General features: G+C 43.9%; 5 protein-coding genes across 5 annotated transcripts; 3 read left to right on the top strand and 2 right to left on the bottom strand.

The window, feature by feature from the left end:
* Positions 1-2,395: 2,395 nt before the first annotated feature.
* Positions 2,396-3,555, top strand: N7469_011675 (aquaporin-like protein; the record flags this gene model as incomplete). Its single annotated transcript, XM_056650580.1, has 3 exons — positions 2,396-2,752; positions 2,808-3,123; positions 3,179-3,555. Coding segments are annotated over 3 exons (1,050 nt in total), but the record flags the coding sequence as incomplete, so codon positions are not given.
* Positions 3,556-4,293: 738 nt separating this feature from the next.
* On the bottom strand, positions 4,294-4,509 carry N7469_011674 (uncharacterized protein; the record flags this gene model as incomplete). The annotated part of the gene is made up of 2 exons (XM_056650579.1): positions 4,294-4,305; positions 4,330-4,509. The coding sequence occupies 2 exons, from the start codon at positions 4,507-4,509 to the stop codon at positions 4,294-4,296; spliced, it is 192 nt and encodes a 63-aa protein (XP_056494935.1).
* A 1,707-nt stretch (positions 4,510-6,216) lies between these two features.
* On the top strand, positions 6,217-7,957 carry N7469_011673 (GMC family oxidoreductase; the record flags this gene model as incomplete). Its single annotated transcript, XM_056650578.1, has 2 exons — positions 6,217-7,104; positions 7,130-7,957. The coding sequence occupies 2 exons, from the start codon at positions 6,217-6,219 to the stop codon at positions 7,955-7,957; spliced, it is 1,716 nt and encodes a 571-aa protein (XP_056494934.1).
* Positions 7,958-11,050: 3,093 nt separating this feature from the next.
* On the top strand, positions 11,051-12,906 carry N7469_011672 (uncharacterized protein; the record flags this gene model as incomplete). Its single annotated transcript, XM_056650577.1, has 3 exons — positions 11,051-11,537; positions 11,610-11,896; positions 12,850-12,906. 3 exons carry the CDS (start codon positions 11,051-11,053, stop codon positions 12,904-12,906), a joined length of 831 nt encoding a protein of 276 aa, XP_056494933.1.
* A 1,907-nt stretch (positions 12,907-14,813) lies between these two features.
* N7469_011671 (catalase) lies at positions 14,814-16,903 on the bottom strand (the record flags this gene model as incomplete). The annotated part of the gene is made up of 11 exons (XM_056650576.1): positions 14,814-14,890; positions 14,970-15,398; positions 15,458-15,542; positions 15,595-15,882; positions 15,935-16,058; positions 16,107-16,114; positions 16,168-16,260; positions 16,334-16,544; positions 16,595-16,618; positions 16,688-16,817; positions 16,870-16,903. The coding sequence occupies 11 exons, from the start codon at positions 16,901-16,903 to the stop codon at positions 14,814-14,816; spliced, it is 1,503 nt and encodes a 500-aa protein (XP_056494932.1).
* Positions 16,904-17,333: the final 430 nt, after the last annotated feature.

The following is a 17,333-nucleotide window of genomic DNA, read 5'->3' as shown; positions in this document are numbered from 1 at the left end:
CAGCCAGAATAGCTAAAAATATACTGACAACAGAAATAGAAACTTTGTCCCTAAGTTCAGTATTGACCAGAAACCCCGATCTGAAAATCCCAAAAGTTGGGATACTTGGGGTACATGATTTAAACTCTAAAATCGCGTATCCCCCCCCCCGGTACGTAACTGGAATATATTTAGTGTTGCTGTCTATTGTATCTATTGTATCTATTGTATCTATTGTATCTATTGTATCTATTGTATCTATTATATTGTTTGGCTGTTTATCTGTTGTATTACAAGATTGCGCTGTTATATTGCATTAATATATTGTTTGTTTGTTGTATCATTGTTCTCTTTATCCTCTTCATTCTTCTTTTCTTCTTCTTCTTATTCTTCTTCTTCTTCTTCTTCTTCTTCTTCCTCTTCATCTTTATCTTTATCTTCTTCTTCTCCCATTCTGCATCGCAGCATCCTGTATCGCCGTATCCTCTATCCTCTATTCTCCGTCGCATCGTCCTGTATCGCCACATCCTGCATCGAATCTATCTGCGTGACGAGTTATTCATTTATTAGCGGATCGATCTATTCATTCATCCATTCACTCATTCACTGAATCTGGCATTTGTTCTTTGGGAATCAATCTTTTCTTTGGTAATTCCATTTCTTTTATCTCTTTGATCTTGATCCTCTCGATAATCTAACATTTCTTTGATACTCGATTATCTTTGATCATATTATTTCTTTGATATCTGCCATCATAGATATCGAGATACTAGACAGCCCGTCCTCTCTTTCTCCTGTTTCGACTGCAGACCAGAATAGCCAGTCATTGATCGTCTACCCATCTATTGAAAACCAGCCTACAACTTCTACTCAATCAAATTTCGATACCGAAAATAGTATAGCGTTCGACCGAATAATGCACACCGAAGACTTGCTCATGAGACAGTCTTTCCCTGCATCTCTACAGATTGGTGATCATAAATTTCAGTCTGGAGATCAGATTCTAGAGAGTATCACTACTCTTCAGCCAACCGATAGCTATTCGATCATCAATGCATGTGTTGATAAGCTGCTAGGTGTCCATAAGCAGATTGAGCTGACACTGGTCCGCTTGTGCAACTATGTTGTTCAACACAAATTATGGACAGGAACTGAATCAGAGGATGCCTTCAAAAGCCGATGGGCCAGTGTTCTGACTATCAAAAAGCGTCGAAAGAGAGACTATGATTATATCAAGTCTCAGCACAAAAAAGCATGCGCAGCATGGGGCAAAGAGAATACCGAACGGCTGTTCATGTCTCTTTTTTTTCGCCCCCCCCCCCCTCTGCCAAGACTTTCTTAACTATGAGACCCCCCCCCCCGGGGCGAAACGGGAATATATTTAGGGTACAAGTTAACGCGAACCAGATAGTGATTGAATACGTCATACAAATGGTAGAGTAGCTAGCTAGCTTGTCAAATGAAGGCCTAATTGTATTACCTAAAATCGCATTCTACGATGAAAGAATATGATGTAGTGTACCTTTATCTTTAGTCCCCACTTATTGCAACTGTCAGATCCTACTTCTATGCTTTATTATTGGCTACGTGGTTATGCCTAAAGCGTACAGACAGAGTAGATATCCACTTTCGGGTGGGGCTCTTCGCGACCCAATTAATAAGATTTAGTACATTCAAAATATATCTGCTTCTTGAAAAAATAGATTAATTTAGGACACCAATAACATTTAAAATATAATTTGGACTTTGTTCAATAGATCAAGCTAAATTTAAAAAAGGCTGGAAAAACGATTTTTCTCCAAACGAATTTGGTCCCACTTATTCAAGATGCCAGTGAATCTTGCCTCAGAGACCTCGAAGTTCCCGCTGAACGCAGATAGTGATACAGCCAGGGATACGACCACGGATCCCCTGTCTAAGGTAAACATTTCTAAAGATTTTTTTCCACCGTAAATATAAACCATAATTGGGGACTCATCCGATGAATGTCAAAGAGCAGTTCAACGGCATGGCCGTTCACCGTAAAATGGCTATATAGATATCACCAGAGCGTAATCTGCCAAGACTTTGAGATAATTGTTTTCTCTTGGTTCTCCTCTATGTATTCTCGGCGGGAACGACCTATTCGATTGCAGTTTATATTTTTCTAGTACGGGATTTTCACCCGTCCCCAAAAAACGGTACATTCAGAGTTATAATGTCATGGATATTCCAGACAATCTAACACGAAGGACAGATTCTAGCGTAATGATTGACGTCTTTGATATCGGTTCTAGAGTCATCTCTTTGCCTAGACAGATATATAAATGTAGAAGTCATATGCGCTTTCGTCTTCATCCCATTTAAGATTCGAACGTCGTTATCCTACGTTACTCACTCCAAATATTCTCAAGTTTACCTAACACTATTATTTACTATGTCTTCTACTACAAATTCTTCTCTAAGGTCGCGAAAATGGGTGTCACACCTGCGTGGAGAGATACCTGGGAGCACAGCCCCCATTTATCGCTCGACCCGAGGCCAGCTCCCAATGCTTAATGTGGCTCATAATGTCCGAAATAACTTTGTTGCCGTTGTCGGAGAATTTGTTGGGACATTCTTGTTTCTCTTCTTCGCATTTGCCGGGGGTCAACTCTCCAACACCCCAAAGCCGGCTGAAGGGGCACCACCAAACACTTCAAATCTGTTATATTTATCCCTCACATTCGGATTCTCCCTTATGATTAATGTGTGGACATTTTACCGAGTAACTGGAGGCTTATTCAACCCAGTCGTAAGTACCCAATTCTTGTCATTTTTATACGGAATTATAGGAAATATTCTAATAGCCGCACATTTTGAAGGTGACTTTGGCACTCTGTCTGTGTGGCGGTATGCATCCGCTACGTGGTATCCTGGTATTTGCAGCTCAGGTAATCGCAGGGATTGCATCAGCTGGTGTGGTCAGCTGTTTATTCCCAGGAGCCCTGAATGCTGGGACTCGTTTAGGTGGTGGCACCTCAATCTCACAAGGTTTATTTATTGAGATGTTTCTCACAGCGAACCTGGTATTCGTTGTGATAATGTTGGCAGTGGTCAAGCAAAAATCTACTTTCCTGGCGCCGATTGGAATTGGCTTGGTTCTTTTCGTGAACCAGCTTGTCGGTCAGCATCAACGTCATGCATATAAATGAAGAAGATATACTCACTGAGCACCTAGGAACCTATTATACTGGCTGTGCTCTTAATCCCGCTCGAGCACTTGGTCCAGATGTTATCAACCGTAGCTTCCCAGGCTACCATTGGATCTACTGGATTGGCCCTTTGCTTGGATCTCTCCTTGCCTGCGGCTTCTTTGGGTTCCTTAGCATATTCCATTATGATGCTGTCAACCCAGGCCAAGACTTCAATGAATGGGAAGCTGACATCCACGATAATTATGAAGATAAAATGGGGCGGCAATCGGAGGCATTTTCGGATGCCAGCAAATATGGCCACTCGCGCCACCAGGGGGATGACAGTCTGTCTCCCAATGCGCGTAACGAACATGAAGACCATAGCACACTGCTACAGAAAACAGAGCTAACGCTGGAAGTCAGGTGTGAAACCGGCCTAATTAATAATATATCCTATGAGAAGGAGTTGCTCCATGACACCGTGCCGGTATTGCACACAAGGGGAGGTTTAATCGGATCTCGTTTATTAAAATTCCTTCGTGATAAAATGTGGACAGATGGGCTTTGTGGCTATTTCATATTCCTACTGGTTTATCGAGATAACTCCAGTTGTTTCTTGTTTCAAGTGCTGCCACTTATTAACTGTTACACGCCTGCCCTATTCATGTCCAGTGTAATTGTGGACATTTTACGCTGCAGTGAATAACAGTTGTCTCTTTTTTTTTTTTTGTATTGTTTTTCTTTTTTGTATCTCTCAAATAGCCTTATTTTTCTTATTAATTTCCTGTATTGGATTCATTTCTAGTCAACACAGATGGTAGGATATTCCGATGTGGAAATTATTTACAATGGATTTTATGTTGTTTTGTTTTATTTAATTTAAACCAGCGCCTGAGATTGTGCCGGTATGTAATTAAACGACAGGGTGATTTCTGGCCGTAGCCATTGTTTATGAACCTCGGCGATGGTGACTAATGCATATAATAGAATGTATCACGATATAATGGACAGCTGGCGTCCTTTGAAGTTATCCATGCTTCAATACAAGGCCGATGGAATATATGACCGCACGGTATATGGCGAAAGATAGAATCTTACTCCATATCTTCAAAGCAAAGATGTAATACTGGACAGCGAATCTACTAAGGATTATTAATGCCTAGGCACGTTGCTGTGCAGGTCAGAATTGACATACAAATGCCTTTGCTCCCGCATTTTTCCAAGCTTCACTTTGCTCGTCCAATACATCGAAGACAGTGAATGCGTCCTCGACGGTCTGCTGCATTGTAGGTGCGTAGTGACGAACGGCCTTAGGACCCAGTCCCGGAGGAAGAAACTTGTGTGCAGCGCGCCATTCCGGGGTATCGGCTTTCATTAGGAACTAACCCCCAGGTCTCGCAGTGTACTTGACATTAGAATGCAAACTGAAATCCAGAACGATGATAAGTTTTCCAAATGATTAAGGTATTCTCGACAAAACTACCTGATTACCAGTAAAGATGTACGATAGATATTTTAGTCTTCAATTCATGCGTAATGCCAATAAGAGAAGGACAAGACTAAGTCATCAATTAATCTTGAACCTACAAGTATCAGTACCACCTAAACTGTATGGTCAGTCACTAAACCATTTGAGGCCGTTGACTGGCTTTATTTTCCTTGCGCCATCGGCGGATGTTCTGCATAGAATTTACGGGTGAATGCAGATCGTATCAAACGCCAATTTCGAATTTTTTAGGTATACGTGAGCAGCTTCACGAAATGACCGAGCCATAAGACGGGAATGCAGATTCCATATCCCCCCGAGAAACTAAATGGCCCACTTCGTTTTCATCTGTCTTGTTCATGTATGGATATTAGCTACTGACCAGAGGCTCTCGTCACAGGCGCGCGGATTTAGGCCTTAGGGTTATATTCGTTTGTGTAGCCGGATTCATTTTCTTTTTCAATTAGACTTCGATTCCATTTGGCCCTGATTACCCTGAATACATAATGAGCTATGTACCCTTTGATTGACTAATTTTTTTAGTCTCTTTTCTTCCGTTGTATGGAGACTACCTCTTTGTCAAGGTACAATATTACTTGTTGACAACGAGAGAAGAGGCGAAAGATCGTGATCCCGAGCAACAGAAAAGGCGACAAATAGGGAGTTGATAAAGAGGAAACCTCGGCCTTAGAAAAATAACATTTACATAGTCAAACGCACTGTCAATGAACAGGCGAAAAATCCTAATTTCCTTTTTCTCTCTTCCCTCGGCTGGGCAAACTCAGCCAATAAAAAGTCTCTTTTAACTACATCGATCAGCATGACGTCTTACTTCCACCACCCGCAGCAACCTTTCGATCCAATGTGATCTCATTCCAAATAATAAAAAATGAGTCTTTAACTATGTAAATGCCGTCGTTGTGACAAGGCGAACTCAAATTGTGACTGGGTGTGGTATGATTGGAGCACTAGAAATGATATCAAATACGATGCCTCAGGCCACAGTGGACAGAATTTGTCTGTGGGCATAGAGCTATCGTGTTTGTGGGTCTTGTCCCAAGTCAAGCTCAAACGGTCCACATTGGCCAGAGGGATTGTCATTGGTTACATAGTATTTCCTAAATTGGCTACCTCGGCTTCATTAATATATATCGTATAAAGATACATGCACGAACTTACGAAAATAGAGCAAACCTGGTGCCTAATCTCCCACGCCGCTACAGAGGCCGTGTATTTTGCTGAACTATTCCGGAATTTGGATCTCAGTGGATCTGCAATAATCTCACTTCAAGAGTAACTAAAAATCGAGGGTGATGAGCACCCACTCGGTTGCCAACGAGCAGTAAGTGATATTTGCACACGTTATAACTATCTGACTGGCCAATTGTATTCAATCTCTTGTATCCACCATAGCGTGAATTGTGCAAGGAGCAGTCCCACTTTTGAAGATTGGGAAGCGGCAGAATGCTCCGAGACTTCATAGCTCGTCCACCTGATTGGGATACTATTTGAAGGGCTATAAAGTCAAGCCTGGATGCTTTTCGAAATGTGAAATCTCAATCTACTTTTCTCCATCATATTATTGATCTTCCAAACATGTCAGTTAAAGACGGCGCCCGTTTTGACTTTATTGTCGCTGGCGGTGGAACTGCAGGAAACATCGTTGCTGCTCGCCTTGCAGAGAACCCCTTAGCTCGCATTCTCATTGTTGAAGCCGGGATTGGTAGCTCCAATGACAACGAGGAAATCCGCACACCCGGTCTTGCCATGGACTTGCGTGGCTCTCGACACGATTGGGCTTTCAAGACGACCATGGTCAAGCGCGACGACTATGAACGCATTGAGAAGCCCAACACTAGAGGCAAGGCTCTGGGTGGTAGCTCATCATTGAATTACTTTTCTTGGGTTCCAGGCTCAAAGGGAACTTTCGACCTTTGGGAAAAGTATGGAGGAAAGGAGTGGACATGGGACCCCCTTGTCCATTATCTTCGCAAGAGTGTCACCTATCACGATGACGCTGGTATCTATTCGCCTGAACTCAAGAAAATAGGTGGTGGAGGTCCGATCCCAATTGCTCATGCCGAGCTGATGCCGGAGATGGCAGGATTCCGCAAGCTGCTCAGAGAGGCTTGGAAGTCCACTGGGGAACCTCTTTCAGAGAATATTTTCGATGGGGAAATGCGTGGCCTCGTGCACAGTGTTAATACTATTTACCAGGGCCGTCGCTCTGGTAGCTTCCTCGCTCTTGCTGGGAAGCCTAATATTACTGTCCTCCCCGAGGTTTACTCCAAGTCTCTGATCATTGATGAGGCCGATCGCACTGCCAAGGGTATCATTGTGATAAACTCTTCTGGCCAGGAGCTGAAATTCTACGCGACCCGCGAAGTTATTGTATCCCAGGGCGTGTTTGAGACCCCTAAACTATTGATGCTGAGCGGTATCGGTCCCGAAAAGGAGCTTGCCAAGCACAACATCCCAGTTCTTGTAAACTCCCCCCCATGTTGGACAGCATCTCCTCGATCACCCCGGCGTTCCCTTCGTCCTGCGTCTCAAGGATGAGTTCTCAATGGACAGCCACGTTCTCCGCAAGGGCCCGCTTCAGGACAAAGTCCTTTCCGCATATGCCAATGGCCACACCGGTGCTATGGGATCACCATTCCTCGAAATGATTGGTTTTCCCCGAATTGACAAATACTTGGATAAGTCTCCTGAATACCGTGCAGCCAAAGCAGCAAACAACAACAAGGATCCATTCTGTCCATACGGCCAGCCTCACTTCGAGCTTGATTTCATCCCCTTGTTCGGTAGTGCATTTCAATGGCACTTCCCCCACCCTAAGGAGGGAAGTTACATGACGGTCATGGTTGACCTTGTTCGCCCTGTCTCAGAGGGTGGAGAAGTAACTCTCAATAGCGCTGACCCCCTTCAGCAAGCAAATATTAATCTTAACTACTTTAACAACGACCTCGATATCATTGCTATTCGCGAGGGTATTCGCTATGCCTACGACGTGTTGAAGAATGGCGCTGGATTTAAGGATATCGTTCAGAGCGAATACCCTTGGGATATGCCTCTCGATGATGATGAAGCTATGAAGCGCACCGTTCTTGATCGCTCACAGACCTCTTTCCACCCTTGCGGTACTGCACGTCTTTCAAAGGATATTCAGCAGGGCGTCGTTGACCGGGGTCTGAAGGTCCACGGAATTTCCAACCTCCGAGTTATTGATGCCTCAGTTATTCCTGAGATACCGGACTGCCGTATTCAGAACTCTGTTTACATGGTTGCCGAAAAGGGAGCTGATGCTATCAAGGCCGATCATGCTGATCTTTATTAGTGATCAGTAGATGGATATGATCAGGCCCAGCATATAAATGCCGTATATCTGAATGTTATGTGCCCTATTCGCTCTCCCGATACTCCTACCGAAAGGCTTTGTAGAGACCATGTGTAAAGAGCGCACCGAATATATGCAGTATCTTCTTCAAAAAGAGTAATCTCTATTAATCAATCAAATTAAGCCTATTCTAGAAATATTTGGTCATCTGATAGGATTGGTTAGATCTAGACCCGACCAAATGCTGGGTCTCAGGCGCCGGAAATGGGCGAGAAGGATTCTCCGTTAGTTGACAAGAAATATTTCGCTGTTCATGTCTTAGATTCGAAGAACGTTGCTGAATGTCTATTATAATAGATAGAGAGGCTGGTTTTCAGTTAATTGTACAAGTGAGAGTGTTCGTAATCTTACTGGCCGGCATAACCACCAAGCGGAATAGATAAATTCATCTACACTATACCTAGAGTGGTTTCACAAATAGAAAGTAGAACAAGTAGGACAAAGCCTGAAAGAGAAGTTGTTTATTATATGGGTTCTTTTAATGTTAATTGATCTAACGAACTAGGGTTTGTCTTACAACATTTCCATTGCAGGCTTCGCATGCTTTCAAAAGCCAGTCTCAGTCGTCTTGTCCGATCTTCATCAATATATTCCAGGGGTAGAGAGACTTGATTGATGTAGAATAAAGTCACTAAGGTTGTATTTTAAGCGCAGTATTTTCTCAATCCACCGTCTAGCTCTCACCCAGAAAGGGATGATCAGCTAAGCTACTTTTTTGTAATATGCGTATAATCTGATACCATAATGCGTTTTGACATTTGGCTGTTTCTCAATGAAAAGCTGTCCTTTGTGCGACACCTTCCCCACCCCACTATCACAGCCAAATTTGGTAATAGTATCTGGCTAGTGATAACTTCTGCTGTTAGGCCCCTATAGTTGTGACGTGTTCAGACTCCTTTAATTTTGAGGTACATGTCTTTACCGCTACATCGAGTAAGGTTAGGATTGAGCATTTGGCGTCTCTGAGGCTTGGGTAAAAGAAATCCATGGACAGGATCTTTGAACGATAATATCCGAATGTGGGTCCAGAGGTCCCCTGTCTTGCACTCCCTCCCGGCCTGAATGCCTCGTTCGGTCTTCGTAATTTGTGTCGCGTTCCCCATCCAGATAGAGACTTAATAATCGGATCACAAAACTCTGTTCCTCTCTGGCCATTCCCTACTAAGGGCAGATGGCTGGTGAACAGCGAAACATTATGTTCTAGGGTCACATGATGACTGATAGGAGATCAGAACCTCCAATGTAGTTCAGATCTCGACATGTAATCCATATTTCGAGTTAACTAACAATCCAAAGGGCCACATTGATTTACAGCTCTCACTCGTAATCTTCTATTCTATAAAAATAAAATCAAGGAGGCCTTTTCCATTATAGAAGGATAACCATCAGAGACAAACTACTAGTTAGTAAATACTGCATTCTTACCGTCTTTTCCATGCATGTGACTAATGTTACAGGAACTTGTTACACGTACAGCTCTTTCGAGCTTGCAGAACGTCACCTGTTCAACACTCAGACCTAGCGCCTCACTATATCTCTGCCTTCACACCGGAAATGCGAAAAGTGGAACATGGCTAAATATTGCACCAACGTACACTTGCGCGTGGTTTTTTTTTATTCTGTGATAATCTTATTGGTGGGTTTGTTTGTTGCTAGACTGGTGTTCCTTACGTTAGATGACTAGTCACTGGTCAAGTAGTATTTGGAACTTTCATTTTGTCGATTCCCAAGCAGCTACGAATAGGCGGTCATTTGTCAATTTCAAGGCTCTGGAATGGATTAGTGTAACATGTGCCCATTGTTCGCGCTTCATTTTCTCTCTAATTAATCAATAGCAGATGAAGATAACCGGTATTAGTTAAGAAAGGATGTAAATAAGTATACAAGGAGCTAGTTTCTCTGAGTTCGAACATTGAATTTAACAAGGTTAATATTCCGAAGAAATGCTTTTTCTCACTGGAAGGGCTCAGTGCCGTAATAAACTACGAGGTCATTTTCGGTATTCTTTTGTAGCCAACGCCGATGTACATTTATCCCAGGCTGTATCGGAGTGCTCTCCTTACCCTTTTTAAGAGGTCGTGAAGGACGGAGCTGAATTGTTATGGGACTGAGATGAAGATCTCAGGGTATTTTCTAGGCAGGCAACTTATCTGCAAAATGGCGATAATCAGTGATAGTGGTTGGCAGACGCCGTACCCAAATTTCACTTCACTACAAGCCGATTGCCTCAGCGGGCTTTGGCTCATAGACTGCCAACAGACCTCGTCCCGGTATCCACTTTCCTCTTGGAAAATCGGTCTATAATGCAAGCAAAAAAGTAAAAAATATCTGGTCTTTGAATATTACTCAAACTGGATTGGTGTATCTCTCCGTGATAATTTCCACCGGAAATTATTCAAGATATGAAGAATTATGATATTTTGGGCGGGGCAGTCTCATTGAAAATGAGACAAGACATGAACCTTTAAATCACTCAAAGAGCTATCATTCAATTTTTAAAATCCTCGAGATTCGGATTTTACCTACGATGTGGGGCTTTACGAACTTTTATATCATTCTTCATCTCCACTTACGAATATGGTATCACTATCGAGCCAATTATATCGTTATAAAGGTAGTACTTTTTCTTTCAGGGCCGTTAGTGATGTTTTGTATCTGTTTTGATACATCTTATGAAGAGTTAAGTCAAGTCAGCATGGTTTGCAGAGGTATGATTTTGAAAGAGAAAGGCCCTTTCAAAAAGATGGTCAGGTATTCATGTAGGAGTAAATATACAGCTAAGCAGTTTTGCTCAGTTTCAAGCCCGTATGAATTCGTTGCCTTTGGGAGACATCTACATAGGTGAGCGAGACATTGAATCAGTAATACGCATACACACCCAAACGATCTCGCTAAGGTTTTCAGTCTGCATTTGGAAATGGCATAAAATAAAATTGGGAGGGTCTAAACCTCTATGGTGTCATGAGGGGGAAGAACTGCATAATTAAAAGCTTTCCCAGCTCGGTCGCCTACAGACCTCTACATTGAATGGCGATGAGTTCACGGATCGATAACGATAGCAAGCGGAGCAAATCCCCGGACGAGAAGATTTGGGACACACGTGCGTATTTCGAATCGCTAGGAGAGCCCGATACGCCTGAGTATGAATTTGTTCATGGTATTGGAGATGCTACCTCCCGTAGTCACGCGATGAAGTCATATTGGAAACATAAGAAGAGTGAAAAGCGACGCCAGGAAGACACCAGGCATATTAAGCCAGCTTTGCGAACATTGTTGCCCAGCGAGGTGCAAAGAGAAGACCAGCCGGCTGGTCCCAGTCAGCCCCAGCAATTTCAACCAACCGAAGATACTTCCTTGCATCCTCATAACTCATCAGTTTCGGTCAGCAATGCACGAGCTCCTGGTATCGCCCAGCAGCTGTTTTCAGGATTCAACTTTGCATTGTCTTCAGCCTTAGGCCAAGATGTGGAATTCAGCTCATTCCAAATCTTAGCACATCATCACCGGTATTTCTATCATTGTAAGTACAGATGGAACGGCTTGTGCCACAAAAAAAAGTCCAAAATACTGACAAGCCCGTTCGACATTCTAGGGCTCGGTATGCATGCCGATTTCATATATTCAGGGCTCAGATCGCAGAGTATTTCGCCGTTTAGAGATATTTGGATACCGATTGACTTATCCAATGCCGCGTCATTCAATGGAATTTTAGCCCATGCAGCCGCTGACCTAAATGGACGTAGAGAAGACGAGGACAAATCAGAAATCCTAAAGTTCAAAACCGAGGCCATAGGAACCATCAATCTATGGCTGAAATCTTCCACAAGTGCAATCAAAGATAAGGTCGTCGCCGGCGTCGTGCGGCTTCTCACATTTGAGGTACGTTGTATTTTGCTATTTTGCAGTTCCTGCCGGTTGGATAAACTTGATCTATTACGATCGATATGAACTGAAATCAAATTCCAAGAGCTAAACTCCCTGGGATACACAGAGATACTGGGGCACACGCGACCGGTTCAATATGCATAAATATGGACTACGGCAAATAATAGATACTATGGGAGGGTACCAAGCTTTCCACACCAACTGGAGACTTCAGCTTGTCGTTTCATTGTAAGTCCCTCTGATAATTACAACTAATACTGTAACTGTATTTGACTTAACTCCCAGGCTCAACATCGTCGAGATAGAAGAAACAGAAGCGCCGCCATTGGTTGCATACTTGTTGCAGGAATATGAGAGCTTTGTATTTGAATTATTAGGCTTATGCTACGTGCCTTATCAATCGTCGAAGCGATACCAAAACCTCAAGCAACTGCAACATGCTGCTTCGTTGAAAGAAACGATCCAAACGTTACAAATTCGACGAAGAGCCGATAAAAACAAATACAGAAATGCTCTAAGTGATCGGGCAGTCATCAAACATCTGAAATCATTACTTTTTATCTGGGCTTCTGTGCAAGAAAGCGAAAAAAGTTCTCATGAAGCTCTGGGCCAAAAGGAAAGCATTTGCTTGACCTCTCTCGATACTTTTCTTCATCAGTCGCGACAAATCTGGGCCAGTTCTTTGAATGACACTCTATCAACTATCTGGGAAAGCTTCGTGCACATGGAGGAGCATAAGAATCTAACACAATTTGTTACGATTGTGGCTGGATCTCTTGTAAAACTCAGCCCCAAAGCCTTGTGGGGAGTTGAAGAGTGTCTTCTGCGATATTGGGACCAGAATGATTGTACTTAAGACCAAGATTACCTCGTTACAAAATGATGCATTCAGAATAGCGACAACAAGAAATTGATCATGCGCCTGAGTCTAAATAAAATCAAGATAGGCTTACTCTGGATTAGGTGACCGCTCAGGGGACTTCGCAAACAAAAAGCTCTCATAAATTTTTCAGCTTCCATTTCTCATCAGGCTATGAAATTCTACTAAACCAGTTTCCATATATAGCAATGGGAAAATTGCCAAAAGCGCCGGGGGCTAAATGGGTGGGAAGGGAGAGCGAGATAAAGCGTAGATTCGTCATTACGCATCTGGCGTTCATTTTGCTATTAACATCCAAATATTCTGTTGGGCATTGAGTCGGGTCGACAAGCCAAGACTGAAGCCAGCACACCATTGATGTATTTTGGCGCTTATTAACCCTTTACAACTCTGATGTGAAGTTACTTAGTAACCGTATTCTACATGACAACGCTGAAGAGCTAGAATGAATTGACAAAGCCCACCAGCGTGAAGGGGTGCTTTCAGCCCCGGGCTCCTTTGTAGAAAGGCTTTGGGGCCTGTCTCCCCACACTATAAACGTATTTTCGTGTCCAAACATCCACAGGTTAATTATTTACCCCCAAAATGAAGATGTAAATAACTGGACTAAACTTGATTTTCCAATTTCGTCCGTCTTTTGTAGAGATTGCTTAATCTCTGGAGCTCCAGTTTGTGAATATTTTCCAGCATCCTTAAGTTCTCCTTGTATTCCGCTAGCCCGTCCTTGGCTTTTGATGAACGTGGTTGTGTTGATCCACCACTCATCCCAATGATGTCTCTCCCATCACCAGAAAGGACTAAAAGAGACGGGGAATGTTTTTCTCCGATAGAATGCGATTTTGGTTCATTATCTAGCTCAAACTTTAGGGTTTGACAAAAATGGAACGGATACATAAGATAATTTTACCTACTTTTGGGCATTAATCTGAGAAAAAGCGGCACAACGTGTCTACGCCAGAAGTCAGCGTTGTCAAGGTGGATAAGATAGGGCGAGAGAACAGAAGTAATTCAGGGGACTTAACGTGGCTGGTAATAGCATTTTTATGGGCATGCTGAGACTCCTCAACCCTCCACTTTCGCTGAGTTTCGCCACCTTCCAGGTTGGGAGTAGACTAGTTCCCCAAACAGTGAAACTATTCGACCAATCACGAGTCGCAACTCGGATTCAAGTTATTAGCGAGCTATTCAAATGGGGTTCTAGGAATAGCCCCCCCTACTCGGCAACCATGTACCCATGGAAAAGGTCATCTCATCAGGAAGTTTTCAGGTGGAAATTTCACGGAGGCAACCGGATTTCTTTTGGGGGTACTTCATTCTCGGGCTCGGTAGCAGCGACGTAAATCCCAGATTAAAATTCCCTTTCATTTGTGCCAGCTTCTTTTCTTTGTGCCGAACTACATCATTCATGGTTAATATGCCATAAAATCCCGCGTCTGTTCCTTTTGGTCTTCCATCGTAAACGGACAAGGGCATCCCACGTTTTGAAATGACTACTATCAAGTGCCACCGTTCAGAGTCAGTTTTGTTTATCGGTACTGTATGTAATATCTCGTGCCTTTCGTGCAGTAAGCCGCCGACCAACCCCTTTTGATTGGGTAACTACGCCCACTTCCTTGAGTAATGATCCTCATGAAAGATAGCCATTTATCATATCATCCGAAACTTGAAAGCAGAAACTTACACTCAGAAGTGCCATGAGCAACATATACTTTTCTTCGGCGTCTGCTGTACAGCACTCCCGCATAACAGCATGTATATAGAGCGATCTACATCAGGCAAATGAATTCATCGAATATCATCATCAATTGTTCCTAACGAAGTAATGATAAATTGCTCATCGACCAGGAGGTCATTTTTTCCATAAATTGTTTCTCATATATCAAATACACTCTGAATCCCGATGACGCAAGCCAGACCTTTCAACATTTTCAATTTCCGAAATCAGATTAATCAAATATGCCCTTTTCGCATTAACGAGTAACTACTCGCTTCTTCGAGTAGAATGAATGGGTGGGTGACCCCTATTGAGGTCTACGCAGCCTGAATCGCTGCTTCTGTGCGCTGCTGCAACTTGGAACCGAGGTCTTTGTTGACACGCCCGAAGAGGCCTAGACTCGGTGTTAGTGTCATCAGATTGCTAGACGAATTCACCGGGATTAATAGGCTATGACCACAGGAGGAACTTACGGTAGACAGCCTTGCGCAATTCGGGGTACTTGACACCCTTAATATTGCTGACGAGGTTTTCAATGACTCTATCCTGGTGACCAGGCTCGCGGCCAATGACCTCCCACAACGCTGCAGGCTGAACAAAATCATCGTCAGTGATCTCACTGGTATAGGCGGAAACCTGTCCCGCCCACTTTTCGTGTTCGGTGTGCAGGGCCAGAGCAGAAGCGCTAATTCCCTTCTCATCTTGGTAGAATTTGGTCGGTTTGATCGAGGAGCCAACGTAGTTAGGGTCGCCGCCGTAATTACCGTCAAATCGCATGGCTCCGTCACGCTGGAAAGGGCAGTAGACTTGGACCTTCGCGGCGTTAGTGGGAAGTTGCTGGTAGTTGACACCGAGGCGGTAGCGGGCTGCATCGGGGTATGCAAAGAGTCTTGCTTGCAACACTTGAGGAAAGTTAGTCAATGCGAATCAGGACCGATAAATGCCTAGTTTCCTGGCCTACCTGGATCGGCGGACGCAGCGATTCCCGGGACCATCGTCGAGGGCGAGAATGCTGCTTGCTCGATATCGGCGAAATAGTTTTGTGGCTGCTGTAATTCAGCAACTGAAAACTAAAACCAAGAAGCATTCAAAACTTACATTTCGATTCATAGTAAGACGACCGATTTGCTGCAGAGGAAAATCCTTATGCGACCAAACCTTGGTCATGTCGAAGATATTCCACTTGTACTTCTCGGCCTCTTCGGGACTCATCAGTTGGACATAAACATTCCAGACAGGATATTCACCCCTGTCAATAGCTTCAAACATGTCACGTATCATAAAATCAGGATCCTCCCCGGCGATCTTGGTGGCTTCTTGGGAGGAAAGATTCTCAACGCCCTGCTGCGTTTTGACGTGGATTTTGGCATATTTGAAGGAGCCGTCCTATATTTAAAGTTAGTCCACTATCCCACGCGCGGTAACAGTAATCACCTACAGACTTAGTGAATTTGTACGTGTGTCCACTGTAAGAGTTCATATACCGAACCGATTTGGGGGTGCCACGGTCACTGAACAGAACGAGAAGTTGGTGGATCCCCTCAGGATTTCCGACGTGAAAACTAAACGATTAGCCTGATTCAACCATCAGAGCCCGAGAAATCACATACTCCCAAAACTGCGATGCTAATTAGTTCTGCAATATACCATGACTGAAGATAATAAACCTACCATGTTTGGATCGGGGAGGTGGGTCTGAGGATGTCGCTTATGGGAGCGGTTCATAGACGGGAATTTGATCGGATCACGAATGAAGAAGACAGGCTAGAGAAAACAATATCACAGATTAGTAAACAAAAGAAACGCACGGTTTCAAAAGGAATTGATGGTGTCGCACCGTATTGTTAAAAACAAAATCTTGGTTTCCCTCCTCGGTGTAAAACTTCATCGCCCATCCATGCACATCGCGCGAGGTATCAGCAGATCCGGACTCGGGCCCAACGGTTGACACCCGCTGGAGCACGGGTGTCTTTTTTCCGACCTGACTGAGGAAGTGGGCGCTGGTGAAGTCGGAGCAGTCGCGTGTGGTTTCGAATTCTCCATATGAACTACCAATGTCAATCCGAAGCTCTCTGTATGTCGGGATAACGCGACTCACCCGACAGCCTTAGCATGAACAACGCTACTCAAAGTCTTTGGTTAGTTTACAGTAAATAGGTAAGAGCTCAAAGCCAGCGGAGACAAAACAAACCGTTCAGGGATTCTCTCCCGGGAGAAGTGGGCAAGGGTTTCGATGAGCTGGGTGTCTTGAAGCAGACCAAGACTCCCACCCTGTCTACCCTGCATCAGCACAGCTGTGCTGTTGCTTGCGAAGGGACAGCCTGCAATTGTCAGTCTAAAGTACAATTCGTGAATACTCAAGAAAGGGTGTACCTTCGGCCAGAGTGTAGTATTTATCGTCGCCCATACCGAATGATGACTAGACTAATGATGAAGGGTCCGTTAAGACAGAATATGGTAGTGAGAAAAATTCGGAATTTGTGCGAGGAATATGGCTCATTTATTATTCAGGTTGGACACAATGATGCGCTGCGTGCTTGAAGATGGAACATGGAGTGGGCTATAGTAATACGACTACACTCATTGGAACACTGGGCTCCACCTCGAGGAGCTATCAAGCAGAAGCCTGAATCACGGTGATCAGCATCACCACAATGTACTGATTACCGCAAGCTTCGAAAGTCAAATAGAGCTATCGCAAGAGTCATGACCGCGAGAAGATGCAGCTCCTCTCTGATTGGACAAATAGCACTACTGGATCCGGACCATGGCGCAGAACTGCGAGAACTGCGGATCCACTGGCGTATTGTTCCGTTTCCCTTCAATTCGGCTCCACT

The sequence above is a fragment of the Penicillium citrinum genome, assembly GCF_028827155.1.
Source record: "Penicillium citrinum strain IBT 23319 chromosome Unknown utg000012l:1.0-138595.0:1.0-138660.0, whole genome shotgun sequence".
Taxonomy (NCBI): Eukaryota; Fungi; Ascomycota; class Eurotiomycetes; order Eurotiales; family Aspergillaceae; genus Penicillium; species Penicillium citrinum.
Note: the sequence above shows the minus strand (reverse complement) of the source record. Positions and strands in the feature narration are given on the sequence as shown.